The sequence below is a fragment of the Macrosteles quadrilineatus genome, unplaced genomic scaffold, assembly GCF_028750875.1.
Source record: "Macrosteles quadrilineatus isolate MER2022 unplaced genomic scaffold, UCM_ALF_1.0 Scaffold_5__1_contigs__length_97177068, whole genome shotgun sequence".
Lineage (NCBI taxonomy): Eukaryota > Metazoa > Arthropoda > Insecta > Hemiptera > Cicadellidae > Macrosteles > Macrosteles quadrilineatus.
In genome coordinates this window covers 8,799,406-8,827,402 of record NW_026542598.1, presented here as the reverse complement: position 1 = coordinate 8,827,402, position 27,997 = coordinate 8,799,406, and the positions used below count along the sequence as shown (strand labels likewise).

General features: G+C 35.4%; 2 protein-coding genes across 3 annotated transcripts; one reads left to right on the top strand and one right to left on the bottom strand.

The window, feature by feature from the left end:
- Positions 1-13: 13 nt before the first annotated feature.
- LOC128993957 (uncharacterized) lies at positions 14-15,819 on the bottom strand. The gene is made up of 3 exons (XM_054418101.1): positions 15,674-15,819; positions 5,560-5,634; positions 14-2,065 (listed from the first exon to the last, which is right to left on the bottom strand). The coding sequence occupies exons 1-3, from the start codon at positions 15,806-15,808 to the stop codon at positions 857-859; spliced, it is 1,419 nt and encodes a 472-aa protein (XP_054274076.1). The 5' UTR covers positions 15,809-15,819; the 3' UTR covers positions 14-856.
- LOC128993958 (iron-sulfur cluster assembly 1 homolog, mitochondrial-like) lies at positions 15,369-27,994 on the top strand. Of its 2 annotated transcripts, none has more exons than XM_054418102.1 (5): positions 15,369-15,502; positions 16,330-16,429; positions 23,045-23,098; positions 25,549-25,654; positions 27,696-27,994. In XM_054418102.1, the coding sequence occupies exons 2-5, from the start codon at positions 16,343-16,345 to the stop codon at positions 27,842-27,844; spliced, it is 396 nt and encodes a 131-aa protein (XP_054274077.1). In that variant the 5' UTR covers positions 15,369-15,502; positions 16,330-16,342; the 3' UTR covers positions 27,845-27,994. The 2 variants fall into 2 exon arrangements, with proteins under 2 accessions (XP_054274077.1, XP_054274078.1); XM_054418103.1 differs by lacking the exon at positions 15,369-15,502 and adding an exon at positions 16,013-16,084.
- The last annotated feature ends 3 nt before the right edge of the window (positions 27,995-27,997 follow it).

Sequence of the window (27,997 nt, the reverse complement as noted above, 5' to 3'; positions counted from 1 at the left end):
AAAAAAGTACATTTGATATGAGACTTTTAGTAGCATTATGCAATATGTAACAGAATCAATATTCGTTATGCTATAACTGGAAAAAAAATCAATCTAGGTTGTTCACCATCCTTCTATTTACACAGTTCCTAAATTAATACATATAGGCATAAGCTTTGATAAATTGAGTTTTTTAGGCATGTTAACATGGTAATACTGTAATGATTTATTTCTCCTTTTAGAAGTACTCTATTGTTTAGGATATGTTGACACCTTGTCGAAATAAAAATAGAAACTTGTTGAGACCTTCAAATAGAAAAACGAAGTGTAAAAAGAAAACATATACAATCATAACCTTATAACAGATTTAACAACAAGAAAAGTGGAAAAATAAATTAATAAATTACATAAGTAAATGTAGATAAACATTAACATTAGGTACTAACAATGAAAATGTACAGAGTATATTGTTTACACTCGATATTAATAACCATTAATATACAAATAGGGCAAATGGTAACAAAAGGTCTTCATATGCCATAAAAACAAAACACAACAAATGGCCTTCTATAAAACTCAATATACATAAGAATTTCTTTGTTAAAAATACTGTTTAAATAGATGTTGGACTAAGAGAAACAGGTAATTTCAATGATGTAGATGGCCAGTTTTTAACAAATATTACTCAATTAAGATGAGTCAGCCCAATATTTCCAAAGATAATTTGTTGCTTCTTCATATGCCAATATACAACTTACGGTCATAATATACAAAAAAACCAATGCACTTTAAAATTCCCCACCCTTCCTTAAACACACAATCAACAACACTTTTCAACAAATTTTGTGGAACACGATCACATAATAACAACATTTTATTAGTCAATTACACAGTAAGGCAGTATATGTAATAATTCGCCATTGTAAGACGTTCTAGATACAACTTCGTGCCATTCACTAAAGCCTTCATCACCTTTACTAGTTTTTAGGCCAGAATGGTCTGCACAACCGTTTAAACACTCTATTTGTTCGGTATGTAGTCTGAGAACGTCTGCTTCAGTTACCGAACACGGAGGAGGGGGAGAGGAGGGGGGACTCTGGCACTCGTCCCACTGGATAGCTTCCGGGTCCAACGGAGGTAACCTAGATAAAATCTCCTCAACGGTCCGCTCGATAGACTCCTCAGGCGCGGGAGACGGAGGCACTGTCGAAGAGGCACGGGAGGATTGTGCGGGACCGACAGTTGAGTGGGAAGGAAGTGACTCTGTACCAGGCCTCAGTTCTTCTTGTTTAATAACATCTATGGAATCGTCGTTAACTACCTCGGATTGCGATCTGAGGAACTTGGCGATGTGCTCGGTTTTATTCCGAGTCAGCTCATCCCCACCTGGCAGCACACAGTTCTCTGGTCGGTTTTCCACAAGTAACGTTCCGTCAGTCTTTGACTTGAGGTCAGCGAGTAACTCCTGGGTAGTTTTCACTCTAGGAGTCCTTGCGATTGAAGCTATTTTTTCCTTAACTATATCATCACTAGAAGCTTGACTAATTTCCTTCCCTAAGTGGTTTTTGGAACCCTTTTTACGACCTTTCTTTTTATCGCTGAGCGGTCGATCGTTAGTTTTCGTCACCACAGAAATGATTTCACAGCCGTCCGAAGCTCGGTCACTAGAATCGCGACTACATTCCCCGATGTCCGGCCTGAACGCCGAACCGTTGAGTCTAGGCATTTTGGCAGGAGGTTTTTCACTCGGAGAAGTGTCTTTTCGCAGACGCTTGTTGGATGCGTGTGTTTTAGGCACTGCTTCGCCCCGGCTAGGTTGTGAGAGGGCAGGACTGGTAGTGGTGCTGGGGATGGACACTGCTGGTGATATAACGCCTGGCCTTGGCTGGGTGGAGCTACTGGGAGGTCTACTACTACTGTTGGAGGAGGCTGGTAGTCTTGCCGACCCATTATGCTGAGGCGTCGTTTCCGCTTGTGGCAGAATCATGTCACGCCATCTCCGCACCAAATCTTTGGCTCTTTTGGCCAAAGCATCGTTTTTTGTTTTTCTACGAAGCTCATTGATGTATTTCCCCAACCTTGTAGTCTGAAAACATAACAATTAGTTACATTATGATATTACAAGTAAGTAATTTAACATAGAACAATTTGGAATGTTTTTTAGGTTTACATTTTTGAAATACCGGTACAATAAGTTACAGCTTAAATTTAGGCTCCTTCTGAAGTAAAACATAATGAATTATTTTCCTTGCTGTTTTTGAATTTTATTTTATTCAAAGAACTACTTTACATATTGAAAATGTTAAGTAAAAATAATACTTCCTTACAACATTAAGAAAAACAAGTGGCAATTGATAAAAAATATCAATTTGAAGTAGCTTTGAATTTATTACCCTTAGTTAATGTTATTGCAAAACCTCAACAACAAGTCACCTTGTCTTGTTTTCTAACTACCACAAAACTTAAGGTTCCAAAGTAAAATATTTAGTTAGGCTAATATTTTTACCAACTTATCTTTAAACAAGAAAAAAGTCCTTTGGGAAAAACACAAGCTTGGAATACAACAGATAGATGCAGGGTTCACTCGAGTGACACATCTAGCTGACTGACATTGACTAGCATTCCTAGCGACCCGGCGACACACCAGTTCACACGAGCGACGAGTCCACCGACTAGATTGCAAGCGCGACGTAAATGAATGTGCATCGATAAACAAAGTTTTTGATAAGTCAATGTTTTTGTTATCAATATTTGATGTTTTTTGCAGTGATCGTAAGTTAAAGATGTTTTTGTAGCATTGATGTCTTGGACAGTAACGATGCTTACTATTATGAAATTTAGAACATTGCTTATATTCTTTCAATCAACAACGATCAAATCAATAAGTCTGAGTACAAAACACGACAAACTTCCTTCCTTGCATTGTCTTCTTAATTTTATCATGCTATTCCCAAAGACAAGTGTTCCGAGGACACGGGCGTTGCTTCACCGATTCAATAAAAATATCAACATCCACTCGGAACTATCACTGGCGTACAAAGAAAACAAAGGTAAACATGCAAGGTGCAGAGCGACGATTGAACGCTCCCATTTGGCTACGTGTACTGCTATGCCGCGATTAGTCGCGACACTGGGCTAGGGAACGGGGCCTGGCGATGGTTTGCGACAGCAAGCTCGATCGCCGTCGTTTTACGCTCGTGTGAACGGCTCCATTTGATCTTTGGTCTGCTACCTAGTCCTGCTTACCTAGTTACAGACTAGTCAGCTAGATAAGTCGCTCGTGTGAACAGTGTCTAAAAAAACACACAAACAATAACAAAATGAAGTTGTGATTAACCCAAAAGTTATAGGTGGTGGATATCGATATATTTTGTCTGTAAATATTTTGTCTATCTGTGAAATATTTTGTCACTCGGTCCCTATCATGGGCACAGGGGGAGGTGGGTGGAACTACTCCATCTCAGAGCTAGCAAGCACTCTTTCTTCCCAGCTTAAATGTGGGCTGTCTGAGAAGCCCATGCTGCTTATTTACCTGTGCAATCTACAAGTTTAATTTTGTTACATCTGTGGAAATAATCTTAATTTAGGTGGCGCCTGCCAATACATAATAAAACGGTAATGGCTGGTTAATTAACGGTAATGGTAATTTATATTTCTTAGAAACATAATACTAAATTTTGACCAACTTGATGAGTCTGTTGTATGTCCAGTTCAATTGTTTTATCTGACTATAGATCTACTGATAAACATTTTGATAGTAGGCTAGTTGTTAGTACAACAGACTTTTAAACTATGCCCAGTGATTTGAAAATTGTGGCAATTAGTTTAATTTTGTGAAAATATGAGTAGGTATTATAGTACCGGTCCCATGTTAGGCAATTATGAATTAAATTATGGTAAAAAATGTACATCTTCCCGTTGCGAAGCATGGGTACAGCAGCTAGAAAAATATTCAAGTAATGCAATGTAGTTCATCGGACATGTTTTCTTGTTTTTTTTTTTTTTTTCAATGAAACTCCTCTGAGCTTATGTCATGCACAAAAGTAAAAACTTAAATCTCCAGCCAAGAGCGAGTTTAAATCTGAAACCAACATTGATATCTTTGCTAAGAACTTATATTCCAACTACATTTGACAATTTAGTCTCATCACAGTAGCCGAAAGCAAACTCGCTCTACCTCTCATACAAATTGTCTATGTGCAATCACTTAGCTCCATTTAATTTGTCAACTGATGTTAAACTTCCAATAGCGGATGACACCTTATAACATGTATCTATTATATTATTAAAGTGATACAATAAAATTTTATGTAAACGGTTAAGGTCATTTACCAAATAAAAATATAGGCATATGGCATATCAAAATGAAGCTTAGAAATTGTAGATTTGCCGAAAAGTATTGATATGGACGATCTCCCTTAGGGCTGTGCCCCGCAGGCTGATTTCCAAAGGGCTACGCCTTGCGTGTTTTGGAAGTTAACGTCATTCGATTAATTTAGTGAACAACAGCTGGCCAATGCAATTGACAATATAGTTTGTTTGTTTACATTTTTGTCTTTACTTATTTTATTATTTACTTTTATGTTCTTAAAAGAAGTGCGGTGAATGGACAGTGAAGCTATTTCTAGCGGTTTGATACAAGTGAGTGATTAAAGGTGTCCGATACACGATGAATATGAGATTAACATTTAAACCGTGTATGTTGTTCGTTCCAAGAGGTTGTCACCGATCTTTAACAGGTCGCCATTGGGTCATCATTGAAAGTAAAGTATTAAAGACGTCGTGAAAGAGAGAAGCGAGTTCCAAGGTACAACCGTACCCACCTTGGCCACCTCAGGACGTAACGTTTGAAGGTTCCACTGCTTTTAACATCCTTTCAGATGACAATTTTTTCGAACTTGGGCCCTCTACATGAAATATTAAGTCAAAGTTGATTAAATTAATTTAATGGTGGCTTCTGTACACCCGTGAATTCGCGGGTAGAACCTGTTATATCTAATTAATGTAGGAGCATAGATTTTCCTCCTTCATCGCTTTCTACTACTATAACTAGACTAATTGATGTCACATAGGGGTGGAATCCAGGTAGAATAGTAGTGGATAATGCAAAAACACAACGTTGGCCACGGGAGCTCAATAAAAACCTTGATTCATGGATAACCCTTGTATTAGGACCGGTTTTGTGAACAAGTTTTGCATTTCTTTAAATGTAATTGTTTATGTACAGAATATCATCATACCATAAAATAACAAGACATTCTTCAACAATTTATACCTAATGGATTAAACAACTCAAATATTGACCATAGACCTACACTCCTATTTAAAATGCTATGTTTTTGCCAGTTTTAGGATAAAAGCGAGCAGGTAATTGAATTGAGCCATTGACAGAGTTTGCTGAGGTAATTATAAGGGATTTCAAAATTCTGGTAGAGCAAAAACTGGCTACAGCTAGCTCATACTGGTGTCTACTTCAGTATACCTACCAAGTTAATAGCGAATATTAGGAATAATCTTGATTAGGTATTTTACACTCAAATTTCAAACTTTTCAATGGGAATTACTCGTCTAACAACTGACCTCGAGTGCTTCTTTTGTGATAGGTGTCCTCTCCAGCAGAGACACAATCTCCAGCACTGTGGCCATGTCCACAACCTGATTGCGACACAAACAAAATTAGGCTATAGCATAATAATACTATGTTAGGCCACCTTAAATGTTGGTTTAGTAGTAATATTCTATAAAATCCAAAGGTAAAACTTCAGGGATCAATAGCGAATCTGTAATCACCTCGTTAAATCAAGAAATTCTTCCCATCCAGCTAAAAATTTGTTCAGCCTGAATTGAAATAATACTACGGTAACATTGCAAATTGGTTTTACCTTGAATTTATCTATCTATATATTAATAGGCAAGCATGTTTCTTTAAAACCCTTTTTCTCAGCTCGTGTGCATCGCAGGGGAAATCTATGCATACTGTTAGAAAGATATTTGCCTGTAGATGTGCAGAATCCCTTTATAAATTAAAGTAGGCTAAAAAATAAGTACAAAAAACGAATTTGAAAACCTCAAAAAATTTACATGGAACAACTGGGTTGCCATGATGGTGACGAAATAACAACCAAATGTAAACAGAAAATCAAAACAAATGGAAGAAATCCCAATCACATGTTTTATTTACAGTGTGGGGAGAAAATAGAGAAGTCTGTACATTAATTATTTTTGGTCGAGTTTCGACCACAGGACGACCACTAGTATAAATTAACAGATGAACAGAGTTAATCAATATCTTTCCATACACAAAAATACAGAACAAAAAGAAAAAAAAAAACTATTGTTAAGTTTACAGAGCTATAAACACTAAATCAGTGAGATTTTTGATAGAGCAGGCATTAAGTTAATCCTTATTTCATAATTCCATAGTAGTTCTCTCATCAATCCTATGCTCATTGTCTCCATGAGTGGGATGTCACGGAATCAATAAATTAGGCCCTGAACACATGAGAGCGGTAGCCGCCGCGGTTGCTATTGCACGGGAACTGCAGCCGTTCAAAGTACTAAGGAGAAAATGGGACTGGTCACATGCAACCGCCCACTTTCAATCAACCGCAACAGTTGTAGATTTCCTTTCAACTGCCGGGGCTCCCGTGCGGTTGGAGTTACTAGAGTTGGCATGAGAGCGGTAGCTGTCACGGTTGACTGCGGTTGCTACTAGGATCACAGACATCTGCGCGGTCACCCTTTGGACATCACTCTCAAAGTGTTGGTGTGGTGTGCAGCTGTAGCTGTAGTTGATGTGCTTGTAGTGTAATTTTACAATGACCATGCAAGTATTATTATTTCTCTAACATCCTGAGTTCTTTGACATTTACAACTATAATATATGCACAAATGAATCCAATCCAATCTTACAATTCTACAACTATAGGATTTGTGTTTAAAAGATAACCTTTTCCAGTCGGTGACAACAACCATAAAATAATAAATAAAATTGTTTTTACATTTATTTACTTTAGTTATGAGTTATCATCTTTGTAGTACAGTAGACTCCCTCTTATGCGGACTCCTTGGCACCGAGGCCAGTCCGGATAATGGGTTTTCTGGTTAAACTGACGTCCCCAAAAACTCGTTGAAACGGACCGTTTACTTTGATATTTGACTTAAATTTAGGAGAGCATTGTACATATTTAGACACGTGATCACTGGTCTCAAATCTTTCCTGCGAGAACAGTCGTTTCAGTACCGCCCACTTCCTGCCGATCTAGTCCGTCTAAACCAATGTGCTGATAAAAAATGTTCCACGAAGTGTTGTCCGGTTAAACTGACATCCGGTTATAAGGTGTCCGGATAAGAGGGAGTCTACTGTAGGCCTACAATTTATTTAAGAAGGACAATGTGAAAATCTTTTTCATTTTCAAGGTGTTGTCATATTTTTTTTACTATCACTACCAAATACCTATATAACAATCAATCAATCAATCAATCGAGTCAAATATGTTATATATATAACATATTTTTCATGGACTAGTTATTATATGTGTACGCTCATCTCCCAGTATCATCTAGGTTATTTTTAATTAGAAGTTAGGTAGGCCTGCTTAGGCCTATTTTTCAACGACATGCTTCTAAGTTTATAGTTACTTTTAAGTTATGAATGTTTTTGAAAACGGGTTCAAAATAGAAAAACTTAGTTACGATATAGCAATGGCATAAATTGCACAGCGTCAGTGTCTAGAAAAGGAATCAGTTCAAGGCTGGTGATGAACATTTCAAAATCAGTCAAAGTACAGTAGACTCCCTCTAGTTCGGCTTCGGTTGGATCGGCCGCCGGATGGTCCGGCCAGGTCTTAGGGGGACAAGTCATATGGTCACGGGCGTTTGATTTTCGACAGAATTCAACTTGAATGTTTAATTTCCGGCCATAGAAGTAAACAATTCATGTCAGTTTGGTTGACGGGTGCTTATATAGGTGAATTGTTGCATATTACCCATGGTAAACTATGTAAGGCTGACATAACCTCAAAAATACCAAGAACATTTTATAGGCCCTACTGTAAATAGTTTTTCTTCAGTCTAATATGTTGAAATGCAGTGTATGATTAAATATTTCGGACCATTTTTTATGTGGTAGGTTCCCCCATTATTGTGTTTGAAACACCACGGTTTATTTGACAAAAATAAATTAAATCAAAACAAAGAAATGAAATAGCCATCGTTAGCTTCAAGGTCAAACTATCCGCTTGCACTGACTGACTATCATCTGCTCTTAACACGTTTACACAACTATGATGTCTGCTGTGCGCTTGCTATCTCACAACAGTTTGTGATTGGGTGATAGTAACCATGGCAACTTGTTGAATGTGTGGATGAAGAGAAACCAAAGAAAGAATACAAGAACAAAGAAGAAAGAATAAGCGGTGTTTTACGTCATCCATTGTTATGTTTATCCTATTTTACGACTGTCGTTATTATCTTTAAGACTAATTACTATGATTTTATGCTGTTTTATGAGTTATCTAATGTTTTTATCGACATTCTTATGTTCTGAAATAACATGTAGTAGTAGCCTATGCTGACTACGTTAGCAGTAGCTTGCAGTACTAAACTTTCTATTGTTCTGTTCTTTACGTGATTTATTGTACGTACAGTGTTGTGTAATTTCTGTTTTGCTTGAGTAAGCGTTATTTTAAATGTTACAGGTTTCATTACTAAACCAAGGTTAATGACTTAACATATCACGATTACGCAATACTATTATTTGTATTTTGATTATGTAAAATGCTCTACATCCGGTTAGTCCGGCCGTTTTGTAGTCCGGCCAGTGGTCCGGTCCCGAGGGGGCGGAACTAGAGGGAGTCTACTGTAGTGTAAGTTTAAACTTACTGTGATAATAACTGACAATTAATTAAAAAAGTTAAGTGCTTTCAACCCAACCCAACCCTCTTAACTTACCAAGTTTATCTGTCGTGAAGACAGAGGTCAGAAATCAACTGTCAATTTAATTATTTTAAATAAGTAGGCTAGCTTTAACTTTAACTTAAGTTATTTTACACAGCTGTAGATTTAATGATGACAGTAATGATGATAGTAATAAAACAATGTAACTTAAGTTTAAATTCAAAACAACAAGTAGACTTCCTGGTCCAAAAACCTAGAAAGCTTTTAAATAGGGTTGCCATATGGTAGGTATGGCCACTGATGGAATACCAGTAACACAATTAACGGGCTAGCAAAATTGAATCCCCAACTAACTTACATCTCACTAAAAACAACGAATAACGTAAACAAAACGTTCTCTGCTAACTTAAACGCAGTTCAGCTTCATTGGTGACAAAACTCTGATTTCTTTGGGCTGGCCGGAAAACGTAAATTGAAGAAGTGGGAACAATGAAATAAGATGATAAAATTAGGGCATTGCTAGCCAAAGTGAAAGCAGGAATAAAAAACGTTAGAAGGTCTAGAGAGTACAAGAGTTGTATTTTTCTAGCTTACGTAACGATATTTACGAATGCAGACATTTAACTTATTTTACCCAAGTGCCGTTAATTAAATTGTTTTAAGTGGATAAGTTAACTTAGCCTTAGTAAAAAAAGGAGATAGGTTTTAAGCCTATACCAACAAGATAAGAGGAGGCCTTACCCACAGTTGTAGGCTAGGCCTACTCACTTTTTGCCACCGGAGGGAGCTAAATTTTGAATAAAAAATCCAGGAATCTTTTAACCACCTAATTTCCACCTTTAACCAACTGAAAATTTAAGTTAGTTACATTAGACTCCCTCCTATCCGGACTCCTTGGGACCAAGGCCAGTCCGGATAACGGTTTTTTCTGGTTAAAATGATGTCCCCAAAAACTTGTTAGGTACAACCGTTAACTGTGATATTCGACTTAAATTTAGAAGAGCATTGTGTTTAGACACGTGATCACTGGTCTCAAATCTTTCCCACAAGAAGAGTCGTTTCAGTAGCACCCACTTCCAGCCGATCTAGTCCAGTTAAACCAATGTGCTGAAAAAAATTATCCGGTTAAGAGATGCCAATTACGCCGAGTGTAGTCCGGTTAAACCGATGTCCGGCTAAAAGGTGTCCGGATAAGAGGGAGTCTACTGTACTTCATTTTGTTTCCTTGGCATTTACTGGGAGGCTAAAACTTTAGTAGCCTATGTTAGCCTATGTCTATTTCGATACTGCTCAAATCAAATTGGATTTACTTACTGCATGTCATTGCCAAAAATTATTTTGTATGTATATGTTTAAGTTGGATTAGGTCATCTATAAAACACATTGTAAATTGGTTCTTGACCGTTGGAAGGTAAAATAAATAAATAAATAGCCTAACTTAGTGCCTATTTAACTTAAGCCCTGATCCAAAAAAAGTTAGGCCTAACTTACTTAAATTAAGTTAATGGTCTTTATCTTACAAGAGTGAAAAATGTAATGATGATTAAAGTTAACTGTAAGTTGGCCTAGCCTAACTTAGGCTACTTTCATATGATAAACTGGTACATTCCTGTTAAAGGGAACATTCATTATTATCGATGATTTTTTTCTCGATATATCAATATTAACAAATTGAAACATATCAGCTGACAACTACGATAAATATTGTTCAGTATCAACAAACAATAATGAAATCAAACTGTTCTAAAGAAATAACCTAACATTACTAACCAAACTTGCTAGGTAACATTCCATGTTCAACTTGCCTTTTCTGTTATCAAAAGTAATTTTTAAATAGTACAGCAAGTTTGGTTGGTTATTTTAGGTTAGCTTAGAACAGTTTCATTTCTTAATCCATAATAGACTATTTTAGCCTAAACAAGATCAGTTGTCAATATGTAATGGATCGGTAAACAAAAATATCGATAATAATGAATGTTCCCTTTAACAGGAAAGTACCCTCCGAGTGTTAAGCGTCGCGTAATCGACGCACAAACATCGTTTACAGCGAAGGCTCTGGGACTGACTGAATCAGATTGAACTGGATCCAGATTGGTAGACTATCGTTGTTTTCGGCAGATTCTAAGCTTTCCCCTGATGTCTGTTTCTAGACTCTTTTCATTTTAGTTCCGAAAATATTGTAGCAGACAGATGACGTGCGTATTTGTAAACAACTTGGTTAACCTCACACCAATGAATGATGTGTTTTATTACGTTTATCATTGTTTTAGTGTTAAAAATAAAGAGTAGTGATATACATGGTGCATTATAAGAACATTTAAGTGATTTTGAAGGGCTGGTTTATGCTCCTGAAGAAGTATGTAGTGATATTGATGTAAATAATCTGCCAGATTCCTAGCTATGGTTATGCTATGCATTCTTAGCTATCGCTAAATGTACAAGATCTGTTTTTCACCCATAACTTATTTATTTGCAAACCTACTTCACCTTATATTATTATATTTTTGGAATCCTCATAAAATTTAGAACAAAGTGGCTATTTTGAAATATTTGTAGACCTAACTTATAATTATTTTAAATTTATTGAGCATTAACATACATTTTTTTCATTTCTTTTATAATTTTTGAGATATTTTAACCCCACAAAAATTGTTGAAATTTTTTTTTGTGATGTTTTATATATTACATTAAAGCCCTTAGTTTTTCAAACAAAATTATATATAAAACAGTATATTTTAGAGTGTTTTTAAGTTTCTAAGATACATTTTAATAAAACCCTGCGATTGTGCAATAAATGGGCGGACATTAAGACCATTACCATGGACACTTGGAGGGTTACAGGACCCTTTTAACTTCATATGTTGTTTTTAAGGTTAACTTGGCGCCTCGAACTTCAGTGAGAAGAAACTTACAGGTTTGATTTTGGCCACATCCACAAAACACAACTTGAGTTATGGGTTTGGACCGTTTGCTCTAATAGCGTAGGCCCTAACTTACGTACACTGTACAATAAACTTGAAATCTCCTATGAAAATGCAGCAGGCCTAAGTTAACTTAATATCTTAACTTAGACAATAGGCTACATAAGTAGCCTAAGTATGTAACTTAACTTACATTAAGTAAATCGGTAATTTATTTATTTAATAAGAGGTAATCTATTACAATTTTTAAGTTAGACGTAAAATAAGCTTTAATTAGCCCAAAATGTAAACTCAATATTTCATTGAGAAAAAGTATAGGCCTAGGCTAAGTGAACTGTAAGTAAGTTACGCAGGCCTAGCCTAAGAACTGAAACTTGTGATTTATTTTCTTATAGGCACATGCATAGATAATATAGCAACATCAATATATCCAGATAGAGTAAAATCTGTGTTCGTTAAACCAACGGTAGTTTCTGATCATCATTCGGTGGTTGGTTTATTTAGTCTACAAAAAAAAGATTGTGTTACCAGTAAATCAAATGTTTCTAGTTCCTATAGAATAATACGTCCAATAGATGATATTAATGTGAGATATTTCATCTCCTTACTAAGTAAAGTTAATTGGTTAAAGCTTTATACCTTAAGTACTGTTAATGATAAGTTTGAATATTTTTTAAATGTTTTTCTTAATATTGTAGATATTGTTTTTCCTGTTAAATATGTGAAAGGTGGTAAAAATATTAAATGTCGGCCTAGATGGTATTCTCAGAATTTATTAGATCTTAAAGAAAATTGTCTGTTTATGTATAGTATATATAAGGAAACTGGTTTAGATCAATACAGAGAGTCTTATAAAATTCTGAAATCAAGATACAGAAATGAATGTGCAGAAGCAAAGCGAGCCTATAACTGTAATAGAGTACTTCAAGCTAACAATAAACCTAAAGCTATATGGTCTGTCATTAAAGAAAATTTAAATGTAAATGATAAAGGATCAGATGATCTACAAACAACAAAACTGTCAAGTGATAGTTTTAATAAATTCTTTCTAAGTACCTAATGTGAGTTCTATTAAGCATAGCATACCTAGTTCTAAACATGATGTGTCTTTTTATCTTGATAAGCTGAGTTACCAGAGATCCTGTGATATTTCATCTGTTTTTTCTATTAGTAATGTAAGTGTAGAGGAAGTATACAGCGCAATTTTTTCACTTAGTAATAGTATTAGTTTGGATGTTTATAATATTAATTCATTGATTGTTAAACATGCTGCTCCATTTATCGTTGAGGTTTTGGCCTATTTGTATAACCAGTGTATTGATAATTGTGTATTTCCTATCCATCTCAAATTGTCTAAAGTTGTACCTTTGTTTAAGAAGGGTGTGAAAACAGATTATGCTAATTATCGCCCAGTGTCAATAATTCCTGTTTTTTCTAAAATATTTGAAGTTTTGTTAAATAGTAAAATAATTAAGTATTTTGAAACAAATTCATTGTTCTCAGATGATCAGTTTGGTTTTAGGCCTAACAGGGGCACCAGTAATGCTATTGTTAGTTTTATGAAACACTGTGTCAACGGCTTAGATGCTAAAAACAAAGTATTAGGTAGCTGGTTTGATATGTCCAAAGCTTTTGATACCATCTCACATGATATATTGTTAAAAAAGTTGAAATATTATGGTTTTGATCAGACATCTTTGGATTTTTTGCAATCATATTTAATGGACCGATATCAATCTGTGTATTATAATGGATGCTTCTCTTCATATCTCTCTGTTCATTCAGGCATACCTCAAGGATCAATTCTAGGACCTACTATGTTTATTGTTTATATAAATGATTTAACTACTGCATTAAGTAATGATAATATTAAATCGTATATGTATGCTGATGATTTAGCTGTCCTGATAAATTGTAAATGTTCTTCCTTAATTAAAAATCTTCTACATACTACTAACTCTGTAATCGAGGACTGGACTGCTGCCAATTCATTGTGTATAAACAGTAGCAAAACACAGAATATTGAATTTAGTTTATCAAGTACCTGTTCAGATAGTGTTAAGTTTTTGGGAGTATTAGTACAGCCTAACATTAAGTGGGATTCTCAGAGTGATATGATTTGTAAAAAAGTTGCCAAGGGTACATTTATGATTAGAAAACTTAGACCTTTTGTTAGTATGGATGTGTTGAAATCCATTTATTTTGCTCACATTCAAAGTCATTTGTCTTATAGTATTGTTGTGTGGGGCCATTCTGGTAGTATTAAAAAGCTGAAACTGTTGCAAAAGAAAGCTGTTAGGGCAATATTCAATGTTGACAGTGAAACACATTGTAAGCCATTATTCAAGAAACTTGGAATTTTAACTGTCACTTCTCTGTACATTTTAGATTGTTTACTGTATGTTAAAAATAATATTAGAGATTTCCCTACAAATGATTCAGTTCATAACCATTTTACCAGACAAAACACTTTTCTCCGTCCAAACCAATGTAATTTTATGACCACAATTAATAACTTTAGTGAATTTGGCAAAAGATTGTATAATATGTTACCTGCTCACATTAAATGTCTTGAAATACGACAATTTAAATTTACTATTAGAAAGATTTTGTGTGATTTATGTGTGTATAAGGTCAAAGAATTTGTAGAACATATTAAGTAGGTTAATGCATATACTGTGATGTAATTGTATGACGTTGCTATACATGTATTTTAGTGTTGATGGCAATAAATGGATTTGATTTTGATTTTGATTTTGAGGCCTACACATGAGTTAAGTGGGTCTAGGGCTTAGGTTAAGTTAACTTACTTCACTAACTTTATTTTTGATCATGTTTAACACACTACAACAAACTTCTTTGTGTCTAAAAATCCTTAAAAATTAGGACTTTTTTACAAACTTTTAAGGATTATTATTAATGTAACTTAACTTAACTAAGGACCGCGTGGGACTGTTACGGAAGACTTGCGGAAAGGCACTTAAGGTACCATTTTAAACTTAAGTTTACCTGGTTTAGACCATAGGCCCTATCAGTAACTTAACCTTGTCAAATCAAAAAGTCAGAATGAATAAAAGCACAAGTAATTTAGGCTAGGCCCCTAGGCCAAGGCCTACATTTGTCTTGAAGTTCACATTATTAGGCAATTAATTAGGGCCCTAAATTCTCGTTAAAAATATGGATAGCCTAGTCCAGCTTATAAGTTAAGGCATTTCTGATTAACTTAAGTAGATATCTTTAATTAAACTTATGTGGTTCTGTTGGATACAGGGTGATTTGTGTTAGCTACAATTTATAAGTTTATGGACAGATTAGTCGAGGCCTAAGCCTATTTCTCATTAGAATATTTGGCTAGGTAGGGCCTATAACTATAATACGACCAGTAGGAAAATAATCTAAATAAAATAAATTACTAAGTATGAGCAAATTTTTAATCATTACGAAGAGTTAAGGAGGCTAGGTGAGGAGTAAATGTAAAATACAAAATTTGGCAATATAATAAGTATCATGGGTCGACTCCCGACCGGAACTGTTGCAAAGACCAGTGCGCAAGCGCAGTGCCGCGTATGAGAGGCTGCGAGGTGGGCCAAGGGTAGGCAGCACTTTCTATAGCTCCGTACAATAGCCTTAAATACACAAATTTTAACACTTCTCCGTTTGGGTGATGAAAAACTTGATTACCAACTACTCTCATGATATTGCAGGTAACTTTTGTAGGGATTTTAGGTCAAATAATGGCATATATTTCTTGTTTAAACACTAAATATAACACCTTAAACAACACGTACACGCCACTCACGAGTGTTTCTACGTAGTCACAATTTCATTCCTAAAAACCTGTAACCGTGTGATTTATAAGCATTATCAAACCTTACATTGTATTCCCTGTCGAGTGCCTTCAGTAACTTTTCCTTAATCTCTGGAGGAGATTGCTGCATGAGGCCGTAATTGGTCTCGAAGGTAACAGCTCCCCAACCGACATACAGCCACCCAACACTTATGGCGGACATGTACTATTGAGGAATTCTGGGAGCATAATAACTGCTAGACCTGTTACGATAACCCACGAACCTGACGTCATTTCAGCCGAAGTTTCTCTTCGGGTGTTTTCGGCAAGAAGCATTGATTCGGGGAGGGAGAAATCAGCTGTTAAACAGTAAAGTAAAACAGATGATTTAAGCTTGAACAGACCACAGACAGCCAAGTTCGGAAAAAAACAGCGTTGCCTGCTAAAAAAAATGGAAACTAAACTAACAGTGAGATTACGACTACGAGGCATATGATAGGTATAAAATAACCTAAACTAGGTAGAATGCTAGGTAGAAACTAGGTAGAACTAGGGTACTTTCTATCTATCTAGCTTCTGCTATGATGCTTGTATTGATCAACCATCGTCACCTTAAATTGTTGAGGTTAAAATTAAAATGTTAAAAGTTTGAGCTTAAAAAGTGAAATTTGATATAATAGGCCCTAATACTTGGCCAATTGACAAGAGTTAATACGTAATCAAAGAAAGTTTTGACATTTTCAGCTGAAGAAACAATATGGCTTCTACAGTTGGAAGGTTAGCTGCTTCAGCCACTGTCAGGGCTGTGAAAAGGAAATTTCCTCCAAGAGCAGCTCTTGTTTTGGTGAGTTTTTGCGTTTATTAACTTAGGCCTAATTAGGTTTAGGAGAAGAGATCATTAATGTAGTTGGACCTAACATACTAAAACTCATCCTGAATTGATTTGAAGCCCATTGAAAACTTAGGTCACAGGCTAGGCCTACATGTTGTTCTCAAGTTCAAAGCAAGAAGCAAGTACAGTAATAGATTAGTAAATGACACCGAGCTAGTAGTTACATTAGTTGACACTTCAAAATCTAACTGTAATATTACCAAAACGTCTGATGCTTTCCTTAATTTTTATTGCAACATGCCCTTGGTTAGCTAACTTGTGTATTTGAAATGTTTTGGAGGTAGGCTACAAAGTTCACTCTACCCTAAATGACTCTCTGGCTTTGGAAAAGGTAGGCCCTACAAGGTTGATAAGCCTAATAACGATATTTGAAATATAATTTAGTAACTTATTTCTGAACTTTCTGGACTTAGCCTATCTTCTAACTTTTCAAACCCTTCATACACCATTCCTACGATCCTATTAAACCATAAAATAATACCTTTAAATTATGTTTTAAAGGCACGGAATCGCCAAAATTGCACAAATATACGGGATACTTTCTTAAGGTGCGGAGCACTTTGCACACCTAGGAACAAGAAGTGAAGTACCGGTACTTGTACCTAAAATACAGATCTACTTCCGTTGAAACTGAAACAATGAATGATCTTATTTAGGCATGTGGGGAAGGCAGGTCGGGTTTGTGTGGGTTCGTGGTTGCATTTATAAGTGTTTTGAAGTTAGGTTGGATTAAGAAGGTAAAGTGTAGGTTAATTATAGGTGATCTTGTTTATTGATGTTACATCATCCATATTGTTTTTAATTTTTTGGAATACTTAGTTGATTAAGGGGATACGCCACTATCTGTAGGCCATATTTTATATTTTTTTTACATTTTCCAAAAGTTGCATTTTTAGATAGGTCATTTAAATGTGAACATTTAGCTAAAATTGTTTGCCAATCTGACAACTCCTTCTAGTATAAAAAAAATAAAATATAAAACGCCGCAACCAGCAATTTAACAAAATTTTGAACTATTTTTTTTTGTTCCTGATATGTACACTTTTAATTGTGTATCATAATTATGTATTATGGAGTTATAAAGTAGGGTACATTTATTTAAAACAAAATAGGTAAGTACTTTGCTATTTTTATATATAATATAAAATAATAAGTTAGTGTAGTTATGGGAATTTTTCTCCTGTCAACCACCTGTTACATCACCTGCGATTATCTCAATACCGTGTTTTTTAGGTTATTATTGTACAAAAGTTTGAATAACTCCGTTAGTACTATACTTATAGTATTCAAATTTTCACCAGACCTTCTTTATATAGTAATAAAGGATTGTGTGTATAGTAAGCCCTATAGCATTACATTTACTAAAAATATTTATGTTTACGCAAAAATTTTAAATATTTTTTTCAGCATTTTTATTTTTTGAATAAAAGGTGTCCTAAAAATTTTGTTTTTTTAGTTACCATAACGATTATACACAGAAATACTCATTATTTCATCCTGAATCAGGAAATAAATAGAATATGTCATTCCGATCAGTAGTTGAAAAGTTATTCTCAATAACGACTTCTTAAAAATGTTGGTGAAAAAAACTAAAAACGCATATAAATTTAGTAAATAAGTTATAAATTCAATATTTTTGTACCTAAATCTTCTAACTAAGTCTAGTATAATCAAAATATACTAACTAGGTTGACAAAAATAAAATAATAAAAAAAAAGTTGGAGATAGTGGCGTATCCCCTTAAATGATAATTAAAAGACAATTTAAAAACTGCTTGTAAGCAAAAAACAATATGGATGTTTAACATCAATAAACAACCCGATCGCCTATAACCTACACTTAACCTTATACCTACTTAACCTAACCTACCTTCAAAGGACTTAATTTAGTCACGAATCCACATAAACCCCGCCTGGCCTCCCCATAAGTTATGCCTTTTCTCTTATGAAACCGATTCATGAAATCATACAGTAAGTTTGGTTAGGTTTTGTTAATTTAGAACATTTCATTTTTAAATCAAAGCATTAACATGACTTAAGTTAGGCCTAATCAATCATAATAAATTATGATCAGCTGGTTACACTTAAAGCAAGAGTAAGCTGAGTAAGTAACTTAGTCACCAGTCCGTATCACTCCGCTCCGTGTTCCTTGGTGTGCGATTTGCTCTGCTCCTTGAAAAGTGATTCCGTATTTTTGCAATTTGAAGTGGTTTCCGTGCCTCGAAAAAATGTTTTAACTCAAAGGTTACTTATTTTATCGTTTATTAGAATCGTAGGAATAATTTTGGGAAGGTTTAAAAGAAAAGTCCAGAAAGTTCATATTTTATTTATCAATACGTAATTTACTTAACAGAGCAGTAACAACTGCTGACATTTGTTACATTGGGCATAGGTAGGCCTAGTTAGTGGTCTCGTAAGTTGATTTATATTAGCCTATATAATTATGAATATCTAGATGTTATTTCAACTTAGTACCCTTTTATAACTTAAGAACTAAGGTAGGCTAATGATTTCGAGGCCTGTCATCTAGTGGTACAGCTAACACAAGCTTGTTCTAGAAGGTGACAAGGGTCTCATCTTGGCGCAATCAATGTGTAAAGATTTTTTGTGATATTACTAAGTTAAGGAATACATGTGATACCTACTCAAAACATTTAGATTGTTTATACCACTCGAGGCATTTCAATTGTATTTTTGCTTAGGGAGAGGTTCTTACCGAGAGGTTTTAATTTTTTTAACCTAACAAAATTTGGTGATTGTTTCGGTTCAGCACAGCATGAGCATAGGCCTAATTTCTCTCGTATTCGTCTAAAAGAGATCCGAGAAGTCCTTACCGAGACACTTTTAACAAGATGTTCACGGCAATTGTTTTGTTTAGTACGGCATTGGCAATAAGCATCTAATTTCTATTGTATCTGCCGGGGATTGTACCCCAATGAGGGATCTTTCTTACTTAAAACACGAGGAAAGTTTATGGATATTACTTTCTTTATCCATGAAATAGTGACATACCACAATAAATTTGGCTTAAGCAATAAAAACTATTCACAATATATTTTATAAACTACCTAAATGTCTGTGGGCTACGTGAATCAAAATGTTTATAGCAAGACTGAAAGTTCTCGTAGTGTTATGTTAACATTTATTAGGTAGGTACTGAAAAATAATTTTCTATTGCTGTTGACACTACGGAGTGATTTTTTTTTTTGTCCTTGAACACTAGGCACGAGCCTAGAATTGTTTTTCACATTCTAGACCTAGGGATTGCGGCATTATCACTTGGATAAAATCCATTGGTGACTTGGCGGGGATCGAACCCGGGACCTCAGGCGCTCTAACAACTACGCCAGCTCGCTCCCCCGGGGAGCGTTTCATAAGGTCCAAATTTCACAAAGTCCAACGTTTAAAATATTAAATAAGCAGAGCGTTTCACAAGGTCCAAATTTCATAAAGTCCAAAACTATAACATTCAAATAATCACCGTTTCATAATGTCCAAATTTTACAAAGTCAAACGTTAATATATCAAATAAACAGAGCGTTTCACAAGGTCCAAATTTCACAAGGTCCAACGGTACAGTCTGGGCCAGAAGTCTCTACAGTGGTTGCCCCAGTCAGATAGCAGGCACCGTCCGCCGGCGCTCAACTACTGATTACTGACGCGCATTTAATGATTGAAGAACACTTATCTGTGTGACTGAACTATGTGTTAACACATTAATGTGCAAATCAAATTTACATTTTTATATTTTTAATACCTTTAATTCAAGCTTTCAACTGAGTTTCTTAACTGTTCCGTCTCTCAATTAAAAATACATTAAAAATATCGGAAGAGATCATTTTACCGATGAAAAAATTTTAAACGTATAACTATGTTTTATAAGTATATTTTCTAATTCGTATTATCATAGATTATCCTTTAATCTATGGTAGGCTATTATTTAAGTTTGAATCATATGGTTAGTAAATTGTTGTATTTCGTGTTTTGTTAAGTGTTTTTAATAAAGTGTTACGACGGAATTTATTGAAACTGTGAGTGTAAGGGAAAGCCAAGTTTGGATTATAATGGAAATGGATGTTCTTATCGGATATATCAAGAAAACAAACTTATGGAGAATAAAAAAAACTGTTGTGGTTTGCTTGCTTATGAATATACAGGGTGCGGCAAAAGTCAGTATACCGAAAAAGCAGTTAAACTGTAGCTAGCATTAAACATAACTCTAAGAGTATAATTTTAATGTACCTGTTAGAGAAGGTGCTCAAAGTGACCACCATCATTGCCTATACACTTGTAGCACCTTTTCAACACTGACTTACAGATTGTGTTGCATAGTTGTGGTGTGAATAAAACATCAAAATGTTTTGTTATTAATTCTTTTAAATGTTCTAAACTTTGAGGTTTCTCCGAAAACACGTGTTCTTTTAACAAACCCCACATACTGAAATCGCACGGAGTTAGGTCTAGGGACCTAGCAGGCCACTCAATAGTTCCTCTACGTCCTATCCATTCATCGAAGTTATCATTTAAAAATGCTCGAACATTTAGGCCATAGTGTGGAGGTGCTCCGTCTTGCTGCCAAATAATCGAACGACGACGCAACTGTTCAAAAGTGGGACTGTTTTCCAACTCTAAGAACACATCTAACATCCGTATAATCACGATCGAATTTCCACCAATTTTTCAAAAGAAAAACTCGTTGCTCTAAAGTTAGGTTACGATTCATGATTAAAGACACCAATAATAGAAGTTAATAATACAAGCACTACACTCACCAACTTAACTTCTCTGTCACTAGTGGCATACTAACAAAACAAACTTTCATCGATAAAGAATAAACAAAGACAAAATCAACCACGACTAGACGTCAGATTAGATAAGGAATAACACTGAGATAATAATAGCGCGAGAGATAAACAATGACGCTCACCGGCCTGCAGCGGTATACTGACTTTTGCCGCACCCGGTACTTTGATCAAATTTGGAAATGCTTTTATTTTATACTAAACTATTAGGGCCTACCATAAAAAATACCCTCCTCCCTGTTGCAGCAAACCTAAGTACGGTACTTGTTAAACTAATGCTATTTAAATAGGGAATAAATATGATCATTTTAAGGAGATATTCTAGTGTAAATCAAATAAGGGAAATGGAAATTCTATTAGTCTGCAGGTTTGCTGCAGAGGGGGTAAATACCACTACTTTACACTCTTTACAACGTATCTACGGACCCACAATGATGTTTTGTGACGCGCGGCAACAACACTAGATCGTGTAGTGCCTACATACCGAACCACGGCAACCTCTGCAGCGACTTCTGGCCGAGACTGTACCGTTGGACCTTGTGAAACGCTCTGTTTATTTGATACTTTAACATTGGACTTTGTGAAATTTGGACATTGTGAAACGGTGATTATTTGAATGTTATAGTTTTGGACCTTATGAAATTTGGACCTTGTGAAACGCTCTGTTTATTAATATTTTAACCGTTGGACCTTGTGAAATTTGGACTTTATGAACCTCAACCCTCCCCCGCTACGGAGTGACTTAAGTATTTATTCAATTATGTCAGCAGTATATGTTGTACATAATACTATTCCATAAGAAATCTAGAATAAGAAATAACTTCCGCGTAACAACTCATGAAATGTAGACAGGTTGCAGACAGATGTTTTGGCTTAAATGAATGCCACAATTAAGAGAAACATTTTGATTGTACAATCCTCTCGATAAGTAATTGAAGCAATCGATAAGCGGAAAATCTCAAGAAGGAACATTTCAATTGCTTACACATCTCGCAATCAAGCATCACTACCCTACTGGTCACTACCACTTTGAGCAAGACCTAACACAACCATGTCTACATCAAAACATCCTTTTAATGGTGAAGACTGACACTGCTATATCGTTTATTATGCAGCCGCTTCATCCATCTTTCTAATGGGTGTCGGCCACCTAGTAGCCCCTGCCTTCTGTGTGATTTTCATTTTCTAGGCTACTGTGCGTCATTCTCTCATTAAAATGATAGGCCTACTTAATGGTTATTTCAAGAACTCATTTCTAACAGGCACTACAGGACTTAAATTATAATTGACTTCAGCTGGACATCTAGCTGGATAGGTACTGTAAAGCCTCGGTCACATGAGGCTGTTGAGCAGTCGCTACTAACCAGCTGCTGGTAAATATTGCCAGCCAGCGAATATATAGGATTCACATTATAACCACTAGCCGCCAGTAAATAGCCGCTAGGTTGTAGACGTCACCTGCCCCTACACCACTCTTCTTTGACTTCTTTCGTTGTAAGGTTCATTTCTAGACAAATCATGCCGACTTTTTTTCTTTCATGAGACCAAAGCTGATTTTTAGGCTGTTTGTTAGCAATGCTACCAGTGGCTAGTAGCGGCTGCTAAACAGAGTGTGACCGAGGCTTAAGTTAAACATTGCTATAAAAAACTCGGTGAAAAATGTTTGCATTGATGAAAACTTACCTTTTAGGAAATCTGTTTAAATAGTTTAAATAGTGTAACAACTAAAAACCAAATGAATTGAGTTTCACTGTTCACTGTTTCAGACGCCAGCTGCAGTGTCAAAGATAAAGGAGATTCTTCAAGGAAAACCTCAGTTTGTGAGTAGCCAAATAATTCCTACTAGTGTACACGTTGCTCGAATTCGAGCAATTGCAAAGTATTACAGGAGTTATTTCGAAACGAATAACAGTCATATTTACAATGAGTTCAAAAGAGTCAACTCAAACATTACCGGTTGGTGTGTAACACAGACCATGTTTATCTTCGTTATTGATAAACCTAAAGCATTCCGGCCGGTTTTCTCCTTCTCAAAATGCCTCGCTGTACAGACAACACAGGTCATTGATAGAGGGCCAATTGAGAACGAAAAGTCGTTTTGGGGTAGTGTTAGGGCGCATTTGTAACCTAATAGTTGAGATTGTCCAGGGTCAGGTGCTGACTTGATGAGTTAAGCCTATTACGCGCAACTGTTCTGTAGCTACGGTCGTTATCACGATTACGCCTCCTGTCTATGTTTCGTTGTCGTCACGTCGTAGGCATTTAAAAGAAAAAAACAACAATTAAACACATTAATTATAGCTACACAAAACAACGATAAATGCACAAATTTGAGATACAACCATACTAACACGATCCGTCTTGGGGGTTATGTTTACACAAACTCAAATACTGCAGTAAATAAATGTACTCAATGCGTTTCATTGGATTGAAAAATAAAATAAATAACAGCAATTAAATTATACAGCTGATCAAAATGTAAACAATTGTGTTCTCCATAAGGATAACATGGGAACTTTCAAAGCCAATGTGGCAGAGGCCAAGGGACTTTTTCAAAAATGTAAGGCCAGTTTGCAAATCTATGCGACACGCTCTTTCCACTGACGTCAATGGATAAAATCGGTTAACAAATGGCGGAGGAGTTCAACCGACAAAGTTTCATGTAGCGTATTAATTATATAGATATTTAATTGTTGTCACTTAGCCTATAAACTAAGATTTTCCTATTTTTTCTTTGCATGTTTCACTGCCATTGACATTTTTTATGTACCCATTTGCCACCACAAAAATTATTCGTTAAGTTAATAGCTTTTGGTGTAAACCAGGGGCCAAACACCACTAGCAAAATGTTTTACTCTTGAGACAAATAAAGTGTGTAATGTTTTTGTGATTGATTTATAATTGAATTAATTATAGATATATTTATAATGGTAAATTAATGATACACTCGTAGCCAAAACAGGATTTTGGGCTAGATTTAACACTAGGAGGTCGCAGATTTCAGAGCTGTCAACTGTTGAAAAGCTTTTGGTTTACCAGCGTTATTAGTGTGGTAGACCTGATTGCAAAAGGTTAAAATACCTTGTAAGGCCTTGTTCTCCTACTCCAAGAATGGACTACACATTTAGATGTTGACATTTCATCTTCAAGCTGCCCTTAAAATTTTGAACGATGAAACTATCATTAGGATGGTCACATAATAATTAACATTAAGACACTGATGAAAAGTTGGTTACTCTCCTATTAAAGGGAACATTCATAATTATCGATGATTTCTTTTCGATATATCAATATTTTTCTTTTTCTTTACAATCCATATTACTTCTGTTTTAATATCATAAAACGCATATAAATTACAAATTTAGAAATTAAACTGTTCTAAACCAACCTAACATAACTAGCCAAACTTGATCACAGAAAACATACTACTATAACCCAGAATGCCAACCGCATGGTAAAAAGCATTAAGCGTTTTGAGAGAGCTTTGCCTGTTAATCCGTAGGCAGCGCCACCAGCGTTGCCATGCACTCAGCATAGCACAACGCTGGTGGCGCTGCCTACGAATTGACAGGCAAAGCTCTCTCAAAACGCTTAATGCTTTTTACCATGCGGTTGGCATTCTGGGTTATAGTAGTATGTTTTCTGTGACTTGATGTACCATTTCAAAATTCAGTGTGATAACAGAAAAGGCATGTGGGGAATAACAAGCAGAATTTTGAAAATGTGACAGAAAGTTTGGTTAGTTAGGTAAAGTTAGTTTAGAACAGTTCCGTTTAAATATAATATTTTTTAAATTATTTGTTGATACTGAACGATATTTATATATCGAAGTTGTCAGCTGATATGTTTCAATTCGTTAATATCGATATATCGGATCAAAAAATAAAATATCTATATGTTACCGGTATATCTAAAATAAATCATCAATAATAAATGTTTCCTTTAACACGAAAGTACTAAAAGTTGTAAGCACTTATTAACGAGTGCGCACATTACGGGTGCAGAGTCTTATTGGAGTAGAAGGATCACAAGGCAGTACTAATTTTTTAACCTTTTTACAGTTTTTGTCAACGAGATTTAAAATAAACAACACAAAATGAAGTTAGGGCTGATCAACGGTAAAGTGGTCTATGTTGTCATCTCCCCTACCAAGAGAGCATGGTAGACCGATAAGTGTACGTACACATTCTTTTTAGATTATTTTTCAATAGATAGGAGATGAATGTTTTACGTTTTACACCACTTATTGTACATGTTTTACTGTTTCCAGATTGGCTTAAAAGTGGGCGTGCAACAAAGGGGATGCAATGGACTTAGCTACACTCTTGATTACGTTGAGGAAAAGGGGAAATTCGATGAAGAGGTGATGCAAGATGGTAAGTACAGCTACAAATTTGACAATGCCACTAATTTGATTTTAATTAGTCAATTTTAAGTAGCCTAGTATGTTCACAAGATACAACTAGGGTGGTTATCTGAACATTGTTTGTTTTCTACAAAGTCTTTCGACTGTTCCTTTGTAATATTTAAATCAAGCTATAGACCCTTTTTAAAAGTTTTTTTTTTTACACCTAAAATGGTATTATAATTCTAGTTTTAGCAAATTTACCCCTACTGGGAAGAAGCTATTACCATCAGTGACATGGTAAGGCCCAAGATGTATGGAGTAAAAGAGGGGTCCCACATCTTACCAATAGTAAGATGTGTATGTAAATGAGCTGGGGAAACCGGGCCTAAGTCAAATAAAAATCAAATCAAATCATGTTTATTAGCACATAAACGTACAGAGGTTATATAGATTACTAGTGGCCTGTAGGGGCCATAGCCCCTAACTACAATAAAAACCCATATATAAAAATACAAATATTCGAAATATGTTTTTAAAATTATCAGTTTTATGTTACTTAAAATTAACAGTGTTTCTTGTTTTATATCTTGGTTTTCCTTCCGTTGGAGTCGTATATTAGTTGCTTCTGATGTGTCAATGAAAAATACAATTGGAAAATAATCTTTAAATCAATAACACAACACATTAACAAATGGAAACGTCCACACGGTTTGGCCTGAGCCCGGAGAACGACGAATCAGAGCTGAAATCATACAGCCAAACATTGTACATATTTTCTAGTTTAAAATTGAATATTTGTTTTGTAATCTTACAAATTCTGTTATAGTTTCCATTTTGAGAACCAAATGTAAAGGTTAAAATTATTATTAATTATTTTGAAACGGAACCCCGGAACCTCTTTTTGTGTAGCGGAAAGCGACGCAAAAGCCATTGCACTGTTGTATGTTTTTATGAAGTTCGAATCGTGTAAAAACAGTTCTTTTAGTTCGTCATTTACTTGTGGTTGTGGAATGTCCATTGTGGCAACATGCGTTGAAATGTCCATTTGCGGCCTCCTCTGCGAAGTGAAATGTGCCACAATGCATGCAAGTGCTTTAAAGAGGACTTAGATAGTGAGAAACAACACTCAACTCATTTCCCAGCGTTCTTCTAAAGACAGGTTGTAAAACAGCTTCTGGATTTTATTCACAGTTAGTTCTACATGACGTTCTCGTTTGCATTTCTTAAGTCTGTTGAATTCCTGGATGCTCTTCCACGTCTTGCAGGTCTTCCCCTACCCTGTCTAGTTACTTCACTCATTATAAAAACGGAAAACAAAAAAAATAAACACAATTCATTTCGAAACATTATTTACCAACATTGACTTTCGGAATAAATGTAAACATTGCAAATAAATAAGTAACAGCTGATAGAATGCAGACGCTTTTCAGTCCCCATGCATTTCTTATGGTGGATATATAACGTTTTATCCCGTTTTCTGGTAACTTTATGGGAATTCTGCTATTTTTCCCGAGTCCCTGGGGTCAAGACCTTTAATTTTCCACTTTTCTGCGACTTACCAGACGTCCAAAATTTTCTGGTAAAGATTTGGTCTTACAGAATTATATATATAGATAAGTGGTATAATATAAACGGAACACTGGTTTTAGGTTAGGTTTGAGCAAAATTGTATAAATGGTTTTTTCCCGTTCCAACCTTCCAACGTCGCTCCAATCCAATTGATTGTACCAATCTGCCATCTAAAGGTTACGAAATATGATGTTTTGTGCAAATAAGATTTGCACAGATGAATTGGAGCGATTAAACGGGCCTTTAGTAACCAACAACTAGCCAGCTTGTTGCTTTGCTTACCTTACAAGAAGTAAAGGTAGGCCAATAGATCACACACAATGTTTCCTACCCTGGGGGACTTTGTCAAGTGTAGACAAAAAGTGTTCACTGAGAGTTCACAGAGTTCAACATCGTTCTCCATGGACAAAATACTATGTGTGTTTGTGTGTTTTACGGCCTTCCTGTACTTTTTGTAGCTTTATCATTTCTCTGATGTGTTGATAATGCCAATGTTATAGGTGTTCGTGTAATCATTGACAAGAAAGCACAGCTGACTCTTCTAGGCACAGAGATGGATTATGTGGAGGACAAACTGTCAGCTGAGTTTGTCTTTAACAACCCCAACATAAAGGGGACATGCGGCTGCGGTGAGAGTTTCTCTTTATAACTTCACCACTTAAAGATTCTGTATACAAATCTAGTAATTAATAGAATTTTGTTCTGTGATATAGGCTATTATAGCTGCATTGGGAATGTAAATAATTTGTTTATATTTATTTTCTCTTTGTATATAGATGTGTTGAGTAAATAAAAAAGATAT